We start from the raw sequence: 16853 nt of genomic DNA, 5'->3' as shown, positions 1-16853 counted from the left end.
TCCACGAGCATTTTCCTTAAAAAATAAAAGATATATTTGTGTTATTAGGATTTATAACACCAAAATCTGGCCTTGAGGATCCTAATACTATATTCATGCACTGGAAATGAGAACTAGGAGAACTTGTCCCCTACTTTTTTAATCTGCCTGACTATGATTGGCCAACATAAGATTTGGAAGACAGAATGGAAACTTACTTTGGGGCCTGGAGGTCCTTGTTTTCCTGGCGGGCATATGCAGGGGGCAGGCGTTGAGCCCACATCACTAGGACCATTCATGCACTACCAAGAATGAAACCAGCTATCAATACACATGCCAAAAGCATTCAACAAACGTATCATAACATTATACAAAGCTGATTTTCCTTAGGTTGCATAGGTCCTGGCTTTCACTCCTTTGTTCAGCTGGAACTTCTGCTTACCTGAATATTGCCCTCCAACTACTTTGCATGCATGAATTCATCATTTTACCCAGAAGAAAAATAAATAAAAAATTAAGTACCGATACCGAGCTGATACCTGAAACTCTATTTGCTTTTCCACAAATATTTTGTCACATAGTTTGATAATTTTAAATCTGGCAACATGCAAAACTCTTCTTCTAAACTAATTGATATTCATCATTTGAAGTGTGATCAATTATCAAATATAACTCTTTAATTAAAAAGTTTGTAAAAAGAATCTAGTAAGTATCATGTATAGCATAATGACCACAACCGATAGGCATACTATCATGTGTAGCAAGCCTGAAAAGAACGTAAAGCCCAAGTCTCCTACCTCCTGGGCATATGTCCCAACTACGAAGCTACTTGAGGAAAGGTGGGGCATGGCTGCTACCACTGACTCCTACCAGTCACGAGTTCTGGCCCCCAGGGTGCCCATCCTCCAAAGACCATGAGGTCACCTCCTCCAAACTATGTTCCCTATACAAACAGTGGTAAATACTAAACCCTGGCAGACCACATCACCCTCTAGAGATTTTTTTTTTTTTTTGAGGTATTTACTTCCCACCATTGAGACCACAAGAAACCTCAGTGTTTTACCAAGGCAGGCAAGGGGAGAGCTACTAGCTCAAATCCATTTGCCCAAGGTAGGCACTCCAAATTTAGATGCATCTGTACTAAATCTATACGCTGAAGTTAGATTCAGTGAATTCTTTTTCACCTAGCAAGTTCTTAGAGCTATGGAAAGGCAAAAATTTAAGAATCCAAGACAGAAAAAGACAGGTTTGTATTTATTACCTAAAACACTTTCTATAACATTTTACTCATATTTTCTAAAATAATGCAGACTTTTTACAGTGTTCTCTGAATGGAATTCTTTCTCGGGGTCAAGTGATTGATCAAAACACAAACCCACGTTTCCTTTGCAATGGTACCAAGTGGAGTTACGAGGATGGTTAGGGAAGCTATCATATTAAGCCTTCAAAAAAGCTCCCCTTCAGGGAGCTCCCATTAGCATGATGCAGGTAACAGCTACCTGACCATGCATATCTCCATTCACTTTGCAACAGCATCCAGCCCTGCAAATAAGAGCAATTGAATTGAACTGGGGAAAAAAATCAGGCCATTTATTCTAATAAATGTAGGTTTCTTCAGAAAACTGATTTTAATTTGTCTATTGACTAGAGTTCAATTAATGGAAAGCCAGCACTTTTAAGCTTAGCAAACTTCTGTTCACTTTTCAAAACAAAGTGTATATTCCCTAGAATAATAAGAAGTTTATATAAAGTCAAATACTACCTTAAACTGGGTTTGAGCAGTTTAGGATTGAGCCTACCTCTCCATTCTGAAACAAGAAGAAACACAGTTTAAGAGTACAGCAAAATTTGTAATAAGCAAAATCCATTCATTTGTAAACACTACCAAAACCAATCATAAATTTGGCGCTGTAACTGTCAAGGAATTATAATTCAAAATTTTAGAGTTTCTCAGGCATGCGCAGCTGCTATCAATGCATATGAATTTTTAGTTCATTTCATTTAAGGGTCTTTCAACAGGAGATACCAATAGCAATTTTTAAAAGTCAATGACAAAACTAGAATTAATACTGAATCATATAAATATTCATACACTAAATGTTTAGATTTGGGTCAAACCTTTTGCTAGGAGTAACTCCTCATCAAAAAAATCCTCTGCTTACTCATTCATGTTGGAGAACGTACCAAAATATTTCTAAAATATCTGATCTCTGCCTGAATCCAGTGTCTGGGAAAACTTACAGCAGCACAGAGGCAAGGCTGGCTTTTTCTCACTTTCTTACGTGACTGCATTAGACTCTGCTATCAATTGAACTGAGTTTTCCAGTATCTGCAACACCACAGAACAATCCATCCCAAAATACTTCAGCATACCAGCCATGAAATTGTCTGTCTTAATGGTAACCACCATTAACCGCACCATGTACAGGAGTTTTCTAATGCACACAGTCACCACAGACTTCATACAGTCTGTGGCGAGAGACAGCTTCCTCTCTATTCAATTTTCATCTTAGGCAACCTCTAGAGAAAGTTATCTTTCTTCACGGATCATAGAGGGAGCTTAAAATTACTATACAGCTAGGTATCTCTGGGAAAGGGGATGAATTCAGGCTGTAATTAGTTCATACAGCCCCTGCTTGGTTCAGGAGCTCTGACACAACCTCACTCTGACAGAATCCAACCACAAACCTCATATTCCTCCTCGGAGATCATCCAACATTTTTATTTTCTGAAGGAGTCCAGAATTTCATGGGTAAAGTCCAACTTTAATTTACAACAACAGCAAGTGAAACTAAACTGGCAAAAACCAATCTTTCTGCTTGGACTTCTTGCCAAATCGCAGAGAACGCAAGATATGATGGACTTTTTAGTGTTTGCTTTCTTTATGCAAAATTTTTTTTTCATTTGTTTACTTCTCATATCCTACTTCTATTTTGTAAAGAGCAAAAAGATATGTGGTGCAGTTAAATAGCCAAATACTAAATTTACTTCAGGATTTAAAGCTAACTTTACAAAAATGTTCCTGAACCCATTAGTTCTTGACACACACAGTCAGATTTCAGAACAGCTAATAATCCAGCCACCTACTCATTGCTCAAATGAAAGCTGTGATTTTTGAAAAAGCCCTAATAAGGGTGCTGACTGCAATAAACACCCTCGCCCCAAATAAATAGAAGAAAAGCAAACTAGCTGGGTGTCTGTGCAAGTCTGAAAAAAATAAAATATCTGGATGTTAAAGATTCACAGTTTCTATTGTCAAACTGGCAAAATGGTCCTAATACTAAACCAAATCACAACATGAAGAATATGGGTTTAGACAGTAAAACACTGGTGTCTGATTATCTTTAGCTCAGTTTGGTTTAGACACCAAACAAAGGAGGACATTTTAAAGGAAACTATGTATAAAACAATCTCTTGCTTATATTTTGAGATGGGAGCTGAACGCTTTTGAAAATCTGGCTCCAACTGTGTGTGTCATGAATGGTTTCCAAATCTGTTTGCATGTGTTTTACATTTCATTGCATAATTAACTGTAAGGAAGAGGGCAAAGAGAGGGTCAAAGGATTCCCATAAGCTTCCTAATTATGTACATGAATCATAAAATCCTGCACAGGATTTTATTTTTGTCTTATCCATAACATACTTCATGAAATCTTGGCAACATTTCAGTTAATGGAATATTTAACACAGACATCAGCATAGATACTTCTGATAGGAAAAGGTGATTTAAAAATACAGATTTGTTGGTTATGTACAAAAATTTCAGAGATTAAATGACCTGACAAGTAGCAAGAAGTATATCAGATAAGTTAAAAAGTAGTTTTAAAAGTATTTTACACTGCTGTAACGTAGTAGTTTTATTAATTTATAATGTTTAAAATCTTAAATTGTAACAGAAGATTCTGACATTCTTCTATACTGCTGTCAAATTTCCAGCATCAAATATCTAAACTAAAATAACTTTTAAAATATGTTTGTGCAAAAATAAGGCTAAAACCAGGCAAGTTCTGTATCACTTGATATTGCACGGGTAACACGCATTTGTTTGCACCAGCTGAATCAATGTAGTAGTACTTATTTTAAGAATCCATTGAGTCAGCTTTAAACACTTATTTGTAAAAAATGCCAAGTAGTCCTCAAAAGTTCATCTATCATACTCACAAATCCCGGGATCTCACAGACTGTTTCTCGATTGTTTTGCTCTGGGTCACAGTAGATTCGCAGTTTTTGTATATCAAACTGTAATTCAAAACACAGAAGACTTTTTTTAGATAAAGTGTTAATAGTCTGACATTAAGTTAGTTTAAACTACACTCTTCTTAGATTATATCATCCACAAGTTTAAAAAAAATGAACAAAATATTAAAAAGCAAGAGAAACTGGAAGCTCTGTGTGTCCACTACAGTTAAAAATCAATTAAAGATGCAGAAACATTTTTAGTCAGGCTACTCACAATGATTAATACATGCAACCAATTAAACATTCTGTAACAGAATTATTTAAAGAAAAATAATCAATCCAATATTTTCGTTTCTAAAATAATAGAAATCACCACCCCTAATCCTTGGCAATAAATCCAAACACGCACAGCACAAATTACACTGGCTGCCAACATCATTGCAAAACAAGTTACAACAGCACAGGCAAAACCATCCTTTTCCTTTTTACCTTAACAGTCCTGGGAAGATGTTTCTAAACTGACCTGTCTCTACTAGACGTAAGATTAGTAAGTTTTGGTGAAGTATCAGAAGGCATCTCTGATGCTTGAATCTGGTTTAGATTTTAGCTGTATAATGTAAAGCTTTAAAATGCAACCAATAAAAACACTGGCACCAGGTAAGCAAAAGTTTGCGGCATTCTGCTCTGTCGCTATACTCCAGAAAAATGAAACCACTAAAGTCAGTTTTTCTAGCATAAACTATCATGACTACAAAAAGAAAAAAGCCCTGTTACACTTGTTTGAAATCATAGACTATAAGTTGGACTAGCGGTGGAAGAAAGCACAGCAAATGGAGTCTGTTAATACCATGCCTAGTAATAGATGTCTAGAATTCACAACACTTAGGTATGTACACAAGTTTATCATCGCTACACTGGAAAGCACTTCAGCCAGTAAGATCCTAATTAAATTGAGAACACTTGCAAAATATCACTAGAAAACATCTGAATCAGAAATTGCAAACGTCCAGCGATTCCTCCTGCTCTAAAAGTGCCAGCACTGAAAGCTGTTGCTGGCACAGAAAGAGAATGAAAATTCACCGAAGAATCTCTGAAGAAGGTTCTTATATCATACTTTGTATCCAACTCCAACTGATTTCTTTCTTAAAGGATTTCAAAATACCTTTTCACTGAAAGGCGGTATGCAGATTCATTAAAATATTTCTCTATAATCAGAGTTTAAATAGAAATATCCTGGCAAAGTTTGACTGTTAATGCTTTGCAGACTGTGTCACAGTCTGAGAAACTGGAGAAAGGAAACACCTTTTTTAGATTGTAGAAATCATCTGGAAATATAAAATTGCAACCTGGGGCAGATCATCTACTTTTCTTCTTGTCCACTATCAGAAGAGGATCTTATACAATTCGACATTCCTAAAATGTTTGCATTTTTATTTCACATAACATGTCTTGCTATAACATTCTTTAATTCAGAAACAGTATTACTGGGAATCTATAAAAGTCCCATTTCTGCAGTGACTTAAAAGAAAAAAACAAGACGCAACAACAACAAACAACCCTCTAATCCTAGAATGCACAAAACTATAAAAATGGGATAATCTGCACTGACAGAGAAAATGCATGAGATGATTGATTACAATTCTGAAATCTCTACTTTCCTTGCAGTAAGTGCTTGAAGTCCTATCAGAAATCTGTGACAGTCAGCAGTTTTCGCAAAGGGGTACTTCAGTGTATGGGCAATGTTACCACCAGAAATGCTGAGTCACACACACAGTGCATCATCCAAGTTTCCATGTACACTTTTAGAATATAATAATAATAGAACTGAAGCCTGGCTACAAATACACAAAATTCAGGAGTAACTGAGTAAAGACATCTGAAGAGAGTTAATGAAGATGATGCAAAACACATTAATATATTTTAATAGGAGCAGTAAGGATCATGAAATTAGAGTACAAAAAAAGCACAGCTTTCAAAATAACTAAAAATTATGTCTACTTATATAATTCAGAATTTCTTAGTATTGTTTCCATTACTATCAGTCTAATTAGTAATGTCATTACCACATTGCTATAAATATAAGGAAACAATCTATTTAACCAACATTTGGAATACTGTCAACAGTCTTCACCACTGGTCTACACAGCCTTTACCTATACAGCCTGAAGTTTTAACCAACTTTTTGGTGTCTGCAAAGAGCTGAAGGCAAAAGGACTTTAATGTTCCCCAGAAACAGAGGAGAACCTTGGTACAGGGTTTTCGGGGGGGGTTCCAGCACAGCAGAATCAAACAGTGGCAGTTTGAGTATCAAATATTTGCAGTATGACAGAAACAGAGTTGATACACCTTGTACTTTCATGACAGCTAGTGATGACAAAGAAACTTCATCAAAATTTTGTTCTTTCCCTCTTTTACCAGCATAACCCATACACTGATGGAAGGAAATTATACGCAAGTGTCAAGCACAGAGGAAATCCCTTGCTTTGAGACACTGTTTCCCAAATTCAGGCAACCACGTTGCATCAAATTTGTTTCAGCAAAAATGAATGCTCCTTGAAGTCCGTGAGACCAATTAAGCACCCACAGCACAGGATGTATCAGTTGTGCTGAGTCGTCCTGACAATTTATGCTCCCTCTTAACTATTAAAATTTTGTATATTAAATTTCAGCCTAGTGTAAATTAGAAGAGTAAGTTCAAGAAAACAGAAGGCACCAATGCGATGTTAACCTACAGTAGAATTTGTGAATTATTGTGGTTTTAGCATATGCTTACCTGTACAGTTTCTTCCTTTCCAGAATACTTTCCTATTTGGGTTAGGCCACTGATGTAAATACCTAGAACAGGATGTAATGGCTTCATTTCAATTTCTTGGTCATCTATATACAGAGTTACAAAGTCTTCTGTTACTAAGAGACGAATTTGATGCCAGCCTTCATCAAACAATGTCTAAGAAAAGTGAAGAAAACAGAATTGTTTAAAACAAAATGTCTTCAATTTAAGTAACAATAAAACTGCATTTCAACACTTAAACTACTTTTTAATGGTTGAGATGATCAATGTTCCAGGTTTTGTCATACAAAAAATTGTAAACTTTACAGGCAAAAAAGTATTTGCCAAGTAGTATTATAATTGAGAAGATGATATTTGGTAATAATTAATCCCTATTTCAGAATTATTTTATAACGCACATAGATTTTTTCAGTCTATGATCTTGAACATGCTCAAACCTGTATTTGTTAAAAATATGAAGCCAGAGGCCTTTTTTTTCAGCAGTGGTATAATGTCTCAAACACTTCAGATCTTAAATCACGGTGGAAACACATTGGTACTTGAAAGTCTTTCTACTTAATTTCTTATGAAAAAAAATCTTAAAGATGACTTGATATTGGCAGAAAGAACCACAATATTGCAACGAATAAACCAAATTATTACATTCATCATCTCAAAAAACCCTCAGGTTTCTAAAGCTTAAGATTTAGTTTAAACAAATTGCATAGTTCTACAAGTAATAGAAAATGAGAGATACCTTTAAAGAAGTATTTATCTCACCTACCTTAGAAATGAAATTCAACATGGGAAGAAATGCCTTCTTCTTGAGCCTATCCATTAATTTCAAAAACAATCTAGCTCTTCAGCCTAGCCTAGCCTAGATGCTTATCTTTTATATAGCTAAATTTAAGAAATTAATTCCACACTAAATTGATATACATAAGAGTAAACTGCAACATACATCTTTCAGTATGTTATATATCTTTGTTACCTTTTGTAGACATAAACAGAAATCAAGCTTACTTCACGTAATAGTATACACCCGTAGATAGCACTTCTGTTTCTAGTTTATTTTCATTTGTAGACTGGGTTTTTATTTATTTACAATGGCTCTCATTACAAGATAAAATAAACAGCAGATCAGAATATATAACATTTCCATTTTCCTGAGTAAAAGTGATAAATTATAATAAAGGTTTATTAAATAAAAAGGTTCATTAAAAGCATTGTCACATTTATAGTGTGTTTAGAGACGTACAGCTCTAAAAAGGGCACAAAATTATTGTTCTCCATAATAGCAATACAAGCATGGAGAAACACAAAAAAAATACCTAAAAGTCTTCTTTTCATGGTGAAGTTCATGGATATCTAGGACTGCAGGAATAAGATTGACTTGTCACTGTAGCTGCCAGAACCAATTAAATACAAATTTTTAGATTGACTTGAAACTGAATTTTGTAACAATTTACAGTAAATCAAGTTTAACACTGCTTTTAAAAAAAAAAAAAAATTCACCTACAAATAATTATAAAAAGGCAGGGGAAATATGGAAAGAAAAAGTAAAATTCTTCCTCCAATAACAGAAGAATAAAATACCTCTTCCTAGCAAAAGCTTAGTAGTTAAGACCTTGTCTTGGATAGGAGTCCTTCCTTCTCTGAGGATTTATATTTCAAATTTCTTCAGCCTGATTTGGAGTAAGGATTCAAATGCAGGCCACCACTTCCCAGACAAGTTGAACCCACTTGGCCATGAAGAGCTCCAGCAGTAAATCTTTCCCACTCTTTCTCTGCTGAAGCATCCCTCTTTGTTCACTTAAATAATACTCCCTGACATAGGAACGGGAATCTCTAGGCTGCATATTCCTATACTGCTACAAATGCAAGAGTAGAGACATTCAATCTCCTTCCCTCTGTCTCATCTGCACCCAAGACAATCTTTCTTACAAGAGTTGAATACTTCACTGGAAATTACTGAAGAAATATTGAAAGACAACCTTCAGATTACACAAGAAGACAATAAAATTGGTTTGCACAAAGAGGGGAATGCCTTCAGTGAGAAAAATAAGTAGCTGAAAGAAATTTTTACTCAACAGAAAACTAGACAAATCCAGATTGAACTCTTATTTTGTAAGCTGCTATTTACTCTTCTGGAGAAGAAAGTAACTTCTGTCACTATGTATTTTCAAGAAATTCAGACACTTAAAAAAACTCTCTCTGAAAATGGACTATTTTCATTCATTTTCTAGTCTCCATATCAAAGGCAGAAAATACTTTCCAGCATATGTTAAGCAAAGAGCTGTGTGAAAAGAAGTCTCTGTGACCTTCACAATTACCTGCTGGAAACTACTGAGCAGAAAGCACCTGCAAAACATTTACAGTGATGATCACTGTGGACACTCTGGAAACATGGGCAAAGTACCCCCCACCTATTTTTAAGTGCCTAAGCAGCCAAAAATAAGACCATTCATTTTTAAAAAACATAAAGGGCAAGGTAAATAACATGTACTTAAATGAGTATTCCAGCATGATGATGACTTACTCCTTACCTTTACACGAGGTGCAGCAAAAGTAATAACTTGTGTGCCATTTATTAAACTCGTTGTAATGAATGATAATGTTTTCTCTTCTCCATTAATAGTGACTGCTATCTGTGGTCTCTTATCCAGACTTAGAATTCTCCACAAATCCCACGTCTTTTTTACTTTAAATCTTTGAGTGGAAACAAACACATAGGATGGAGGCAGACCTTCTGGAAACACATTCCTAAATAAGGGGGAAGGGGGGGGGGGGGGAAAGACAGTACTTGAACATTTGCATAAATCTTAAAATAAGTCTCTCTCACTTTAAGCAAACAAAAAAAGTCTTACTAAATTTAGAAGCGTATTTATAAACTTAAATACCTTGTCAATTCTGACAGGTCAACACGTGAGGTTACTTCATAAGCTTTTGCATTAGTGGTTGGTATTTGAATTCTCTTTTTAACCTTCTTCTTCACACCTAATCCTACAAGAATGTCAAATCCTTTTTCATCTCGAGCTGCCACTGGAATTCTTGTCGGACAAACAGATTCTGCAAAGTAATAAATGCAAGTATAGTTCAAAATATGACTTAAAACTTTCAAAAAGTAACCTCCCACCTACCTAATTTTTTGTAGCTGTCCTTCAAGAAATAAGAGAGAATTGAGAACTGCCAGTTAAGTATGACATGAGAGAAGTGACACGCCGAATCCTCAGAGAAATGAAGTGAGAATACTCAGATGTCGTATTTCACTGCAATTACATTCACATACTATTTTGAATTGTCTCTAATTGTAGTTAAAAGGTATTACAATATCTGACTAATAAAAATATTGAACTTAATTTCTACAGTTGTATGGTTTCAAAATGCCACAAAATTATAGAAATTATGCACTAACAATTTGGATTAATCCAGCATCCCTCCCAACTATAAAATCGGGTTGAAAATGGACAAGGATAAAATTATCTACAACTATTTTTCTCAGCTTCTTTTGCTCAAAATGGACTCTGATCTATTTTGTCTGTTACACTGAAATCTGCTTGAAGCTATTCTCACTGGACAAATATTGTGTGATATATTTTCTGTGGAAACTGAAGTTAGCTGAATGTTATCTCTGTTTAATTCTCTTTACACAATAACAATACTAAGCAGTGGACCTAAGCTGTCTGAAAAAAAAAAAGTGAGATAGCAGAGTGAAATTTAATGCTCAAGCCAACATTTTATTAGAGTAATAAATCAATGAAAAGAAAGCAAACAACTTTTTGTTTTATTGGAATTATGCTAAACTATTTACAATAAATACATTTTCATCATTCATTTCCCATTGTTTCTTCAGAAAAGCATCAGTTCATAGAAAGGGAAGAGGTTAGGAATACATTCCAAAGAAAGTGTGGAGAGTTCTCTCATCTCCATCTGGACCAGCCATGGGCTGGAAAACTCATGTTTCAGTGCCAGGGAATTATCAGCTCAAAGGTCTAGACTGGCTTCTCCTTATAGTATGAGCAACGCTGCACAGCTTCTCTTTCTAACCAACCCAAGGGCAGTCAGAAGCTACCCTGTTCTCATGGGGGAGGCAGGATATATAAACTCTAAGAAAATTCAGCTAAGTGTCTGCACAGGCTATGGTGGGAAAGTACAAACCACCCTAAGGGGACATGCCACAGGTACTTGGGGCAGCAGCAAGAAGCCACATACATTCCCCTTAGTTTTCTTTTCGTCCCCACAGCAAAATGTCACCTGACTCCCAAATTAAAAATATATTAAGAGATATCTGTCTGGTTCTACAATAAAGAATTGCAAGTACTCTCTGCCTACATTTTGGAAATTAAAACGTCTACCTTTGAAATGCTTCCAAAAAAAAAAAAATATACAAAGTCCAACATAACTTCACAACTTTCCTTTTCACTCTTCTCAAAACACAGATGCAGAATTTAAGTCAACATACTTATGATATTAAGTAAGAGTAATAACACTGTGGTTTTTTTCAGGGTTCTTCACTGTGCACTGTTATCATGGAAACATTTTCTAAAGTCATTTATTTCAAAGCTGAAAATGGTCATATCACCATTAATACAGATTGCAGATAATCATATACACTGACAAGAAAATGAACGCAAGAATCTCTTATCAGCTACAGTATCAGAAATTTGGTGTAAAAACAAAAATTAAATGCAGAAATAGGATTACTTTATGTGAAAGGGCCATTACTCTGGATCAATGCCAAAGTAACTATTCCAAACCAATACAAACCAGATTAAGCATGTGTAAAATGATACATTAAGAAACTATTCTTTATTTCCAATGGCACGTTGAAGAATTACATAAAAACATTCTCAGTACGGTAGGTCTTTTTTGGGTCTTCTGGATCATCTTCTGGCAGGACTATTTTGATAACTAACTGAGCCATTATACAGGATGCAGAAGTCAGTGGCAAAATTAAGAACTGTCTTCCATGGGAAATGGGGTTGTGTTTCCAGTCCATAGTCACAGCAGCTCTCTAGCCTATACTGAAATCTTGTTCCCTCCTAGTGTTTTTACACAGTTTTCAGATGCTTTATTTTTCCTTCCTGAAGCATGAAAGAACTTTTTGATGTTAAATCCCATTATCTAGCACAAAGGAACTTTTCTCAGCATCCTCCAGACATACTTCTGAGGTCTGCATTGAGTATTGTTTTTAAATGCATTCCTGACACACAAACTTTTCTATATTTTTGCTAGAGAATATTAATACTACAGGAACATTAGACTTCCAGAATAAACATTAAATATTCCTTAAATATTTGGGGACTCTTTTAGCCATGTTGTCCTTTCTGCATGACAAGTTCAGCAGGTTTTTTTCACCCTCCCGTACTCTAAAACAAACACTAGAGTTCCCAAAAGGCACATGAGAGCCCTCCATCCGCAAGGCCATTCATAATAGCACTACTTGCTACACCAATCACCAAACCTCAGCCTCCTTCTCCAGAAGGAAAATACCGCCCCTATGCTCTTATATCTATGTTCACGTAATAACAAAGTTAAAAATGCCATAGAGTAAAGGCTAGCATTTTTTAGACATTAAAATAGAGACAATCAAGAAAGAATTGCAAAATTTTCAGGCAGCTTCACGTGGTTGATCACAGCCAAATCATTGCTGCTTTGCCCTCATGGAACTTCCTCTCCCAGAGTCAAAGTGAATCTTAACAACATGAATAAAATAATCCACCACTCAGATGTAAAATTTCCAGTTTTCTAGTCCTTCAGTTCACCTGCTAAAGACATTGCGGTTAGAAATGAAGCTGCCAGCTGGCTCTGATTGCTCTTTGAGAGAGGCATCTCAATGCTAATGCGAGGGAAGAGCGCAACACAAGAGAGTGGAAGCAAAGGGTCACTTAAAGTAAAACAGTAAGTACACTTTTGTATACGTAGTCAACATTTGCAGATTACTGCTGTAAGAGTCATGTCAAATATCGCAGCTGAATTTTAAAGGATACTAGCTAACTTAATTCTGAAAGCAGAAAATCCATCTTGGTGAAATATAATGTCACTTCTTTTAAACTTTATTTAAAGAAAATATTGTGTTTATTTTGGGGAATTTCTCCCTGCCTGAAGTTTTATTCAAGAATTTAGCTTCACTTAGCTGATTTAATTTTTGGACTGACCACCTTACTACATCAGCCACAAGGAATTGTTATGATTTTCATTAAGTATATCAAGAAATAAACACTATTATCCTCAACATAAGTATCACCATATTTTTTCAGTGAAGTCCATACTCGAAGTGAGAGCAAATGAAAACTATTTTTCATTCTTACTAAGTGCAGAAATACAGTACAACTGAAATACGACTTGCATCAATTCTTGGTAATAAAACATGTACAAAATAGCACTGATAATTATTCAATATATAATAGAGTCCTTCTGAGTGATCTATTTTAGAAGCAATCTGCTATCTTTTTTATACATACGGGAAAGTCATTGTTTTACAAGGTTATCAGAAAACTCAATACAGTAACGCTGCTAGCATTCTAAAGCTAAAAAGTCATTCTACAATGTTGGTCTTGGCTAATTCTTCCATAAAATCCTTCTAAAAAAGATCGTAACAGCTTGTACAATTCCGGACACTTTTGCCAAGAGTCTTTCTTCTGGATTTTTCAACACATACTAGTGGAAGAACTCCTGTTTGTAATGATAGGCTATCCTCTCAACTGTCAAGAAGAAATGCTAGATTGTGGATGAGTATCAGCCGCACCTAGGAAAAGGATGAAGTAAGCCCTATATTCTCAGCGCTATGAGAATTGCTTAACTAAACTTTATCAATGCAAAAAATTTGGGGCTTAAGGCAAAATGCTACATACTGAAATTAAACACACACTGTGTTAAAGCACCACATCTTTCCCAGATATACCTCTTTGTTTAATGGAGAAAATAACATTTTGGGAGTGACTTCTGCAAACAAGATCAAAATGAAAGATTATAGTAAAGACTATCAGGTGTCTTAGGTTACATTAATCATGCATTCTGCTTGTGAAATAAAGAAACAGGGGTAGAGAACTACATTCTGCACACCTGAAGTATTTTATAATCAGTTACTTACCTTCACAAAGCTTCTGCTTTATAACTTCTTTAATTCTTGATATTGCAATGTAATCTTCAACATAAAATACATAAGTTGATGAAGGCTTGTTGGCAATAGCTTTAAGTTCATCCTCCTCAATTTCTGAGCCAACACCAATAGCAAACAAAGTGATTTTATTTTTCCTTGCTTCTGCTGCTACATCTTTGACTTCATCTTGGGACTTTCCATCGGTGAGAACAACTGCTATTTTTGTTAAAAATCTTGAAGATTTTGCAAAAAGATGGTCAAAGGCAAATTGAATAGCTCTCCCCGTTCTTGTATTTCCTCCCAAGTATTGTATGGACTCCATTTCTTTGATGAGGTTCTCAGTGGATTCATGAGTTCCGAGGGGAATTTCAAGCACAGGGTAATCACTGTACTGGACAACTCCAACTTGAATAAATTTTGGCCCTATGTCAAAATTTCTTGTAATATTGACAAGCCAGCTTTTGATTATTTCAAAGTTTTCTGGACCAACACTGTAAGAGCCGTCTAAGATAAAAACTAAATCTGCCGGAGCAGTTCTGCAACCTAAAATCAAACAAATATTTTAATGAGCTCTTCCACTTTCTTCTTCCACAGGAAATAATTTTCATATCAATTACTGTTTGTATTAGAATCTATATTGACAAATACATTCCATTAAAAAAAAAAAATCAGCTGAGTTTATCAGAGAAAACAAGATTGTTTCTGTAAGCCACACAGATCCAACTTGGTATCTGAAAACCATACCATTTTCTGGTTTTTGCATTATCACCAGAAACAACTATGAAAAACTCTGGAATTCAGTTCCTTAGCTGGCAGTTGCATTTCATGCAATCAGCAGAGAGGAATACATTTTGGTTTTTTCCATATCTCTCTGTCTGCAGAGATGATAAACATAAAAACTAATTTTTGTTAGCAAACCAAGCACTTCAGAGGAAGGCTATAGTCTGAATACTCCATAATTCAGCAGTAATATCCAATCCTTTTACAAATACATTTTAATTGATTTCTGACACTGCTACATGGCACTTACAGAACTAGTTATTATAAAATCCTGAGTCTCGATTGAATGCTGCTGGAAGCATATTCTGATTTTAGTAGGAGAAAAATGCTCAGTGAACAAGCTCAACCTCCAGAATATAAGATCACGTAAGCATTTAACAAATACAGTGTAACTGCATGATGACTTAGGCACGGGTTCAGCTCTGCTAGCTGTCGTCACTTATAAATGGAGCTTTTAGACTAAATTGCCAACTACAGGCCATGGACTGACACAAGCATTTCTATAGGACAGTCCTATCCATCTTATATGCACATCCTCAGATGGAGGGAATAACTCGCTAAAGAATCACCTTCCATCAACTGTGAAAGGAGCTTAGATAACTGACACACAAGGTGCCAAGGAGATGGCCAAAACCAAGATATTATTTTGATCCCATGGCACATGGGGTCATGGGCGTTGCTGTGTATTACTGTGCTTTCTGTTTTGTGAAAGGCTGCAGCTCCACCACAGGAAGGAGAGCTTTGCCTTGCCCTGACATCTGCCTACAGACACTTTTGGTCAGGTCAAGATTTCACCTTCCTTGAAAGCAAGTGACCACAGTCTGCTGGAGAGATGCTTTTGCAATGCAGGTGGTGGTGAAAAGACGTTGGGAGAAGGAGCAAGGGGGAGCAGAGTGCATCACTCTGCAGTCCAGGGATATGAATCACAGTTGGAAGGGACTTTGGACATCATTGGACCCTGCTGAAAGCAGGCCCAGCTTAGAGCAGGTAGACTGAAAAAAAAATATGTCTTTCTAGAGATGAAAAAGGAATTTTATGGTGTTTGTTGTAAAATACTGAAAATTGCTGGATTGAGAGCAAAACTGGAGGAAAAATACCTACCCTGAAAGTATCATTTTGGCCAGAGGAAAGTTTTCCACACTCTTTTTATTCAGCCACTTTGTCTTTCAAAAAGCTACCTTGTTTTAACTTCTCTTTTTCCATAAACCAGATTTAGAGTAAAAAAACTTGGTTTGGTGGGGTTTGAGATGCTAATTTTGAAAAACATGCAAGAAGGTCTGTCCCAGAGCTGGGGTTATCTCAGCTTCCTCTCACAGAATCTTTTTTATTTTATTTAGTTTATCACATAACATTAAGCTATTCAAAACATGATTTCTGAAGAAATGAAAATATAAATACTCAAGACACAGGTTTAAATCAGGATGAGCTTTACAGTTCCATCTGTCCCCTTGGGCATTTCCAAGACACAAAAAGAAATAAAGATATTCCCTTCCTAAAGGAGAAATAAGATATTTAAGTTACTTATCATATATTATAGGATTTTCACAAGGAAAATTATACTGGAAAAAAATCACCATCAACAGAAGTGTACATGTAGACCTGAAAATCGATACCATAAATTCAAGGCATGCGTTGAAGTTGCCCTTATCAGAAATACAAAAATTAAGACTTACTTGCTCTTGTTTCCCCATCTTCAGCTGAGATGTAATCATGAAGTAGCAGAATTAATAGCATCCGAAAAAATGTTACAATCTGTGCCATGTGTATTGTATTTTCAAAGTCTTCAGATTAAACTAGATGGGGAAGAAAGGAAAAGAAAATACAGTGTTATTATGTTACAAAACAAATCCAAACTTCTGTGTTTTAAAACCTGTGCATGAGGAACAACTTTGAATGGAATCTGTAAGCCCAGATGTAAGACCAGCCTGCAATGGACCACAGATCCAAAAAGTGTCAGTCAGGCACGTAAGCCCAAAATTGAGATTCTAAACTCAATAACACTCACCAGCCTTTCTGTGGAAGCTCAGTTTTCACCAAGGCACA

The 16853-nt window shown here is 35.7% G+C and overlaps 1 protein-coding gene across 2 annotated transcripts in view; it reads right to left on the bottom strand.

Moving 5' to 3' along the window:
• Positions 1-16571, bottom strand: part of COL21A1 (collagen type XXI alpha 1 chain) — an 85833-nt gene extending 69262 nt beyond the window's left edge. Inside the window, exons 1-8 of one of the 2 annotated variants that reach the window (XM_059834881.1) lie at positions 16484-16571; positions 14022-14573; positions 9829-9997; positions 9475-9691; positions 6932-7105; positions 4141-4218; positions 1779-1787; positions 198-281 (exon numbers count right to left, since the gene is read on the bottom strand). In XM_059834881.1, the coding sequence (XP_059690864.1) occupies positions 198-281; positions 1779-1787; positions 4141-4218; positions 6932-7105; positions 9475-9691; positions 9829-9997; positions 14022-14573; positions 16484-16571 (1371 nt within the window). The remainder of the gene's footprint in view (positions 1-197; positions 282-1778; positions 1788-4140; positions 4219-6931; positions 7106-9474; positions 9692-9828; positions 9998-14021; positions 14574-16483) is intronic. The other variant, XM_059834874.1, reaches the window with a different exon arrangement.
• Between the last annotated feature and the right edge of the window lie 282 nt (positions 16572-16853).

Source organism: Gavia stellata, chromosome 2 (genome assembly GCF_030936135.1).
Source record: "Gavia stellata isolate bGavSte3 chromosome 2, bGavSte3.hap2, whole genome shotgun sequence".
NCBI classification, from domain to species: domain Eukaryota; kingdom Metazoa; phylum Chordata; class Aves; order Gaviiformes; family Gaviidae; genus Gavia; species Gavia stellata.
The sequence above is the reverse complement of the archived record's forward strand: the minus strand, read 5'-3'. Positions and strand labels throughout refer to the sequence as shown.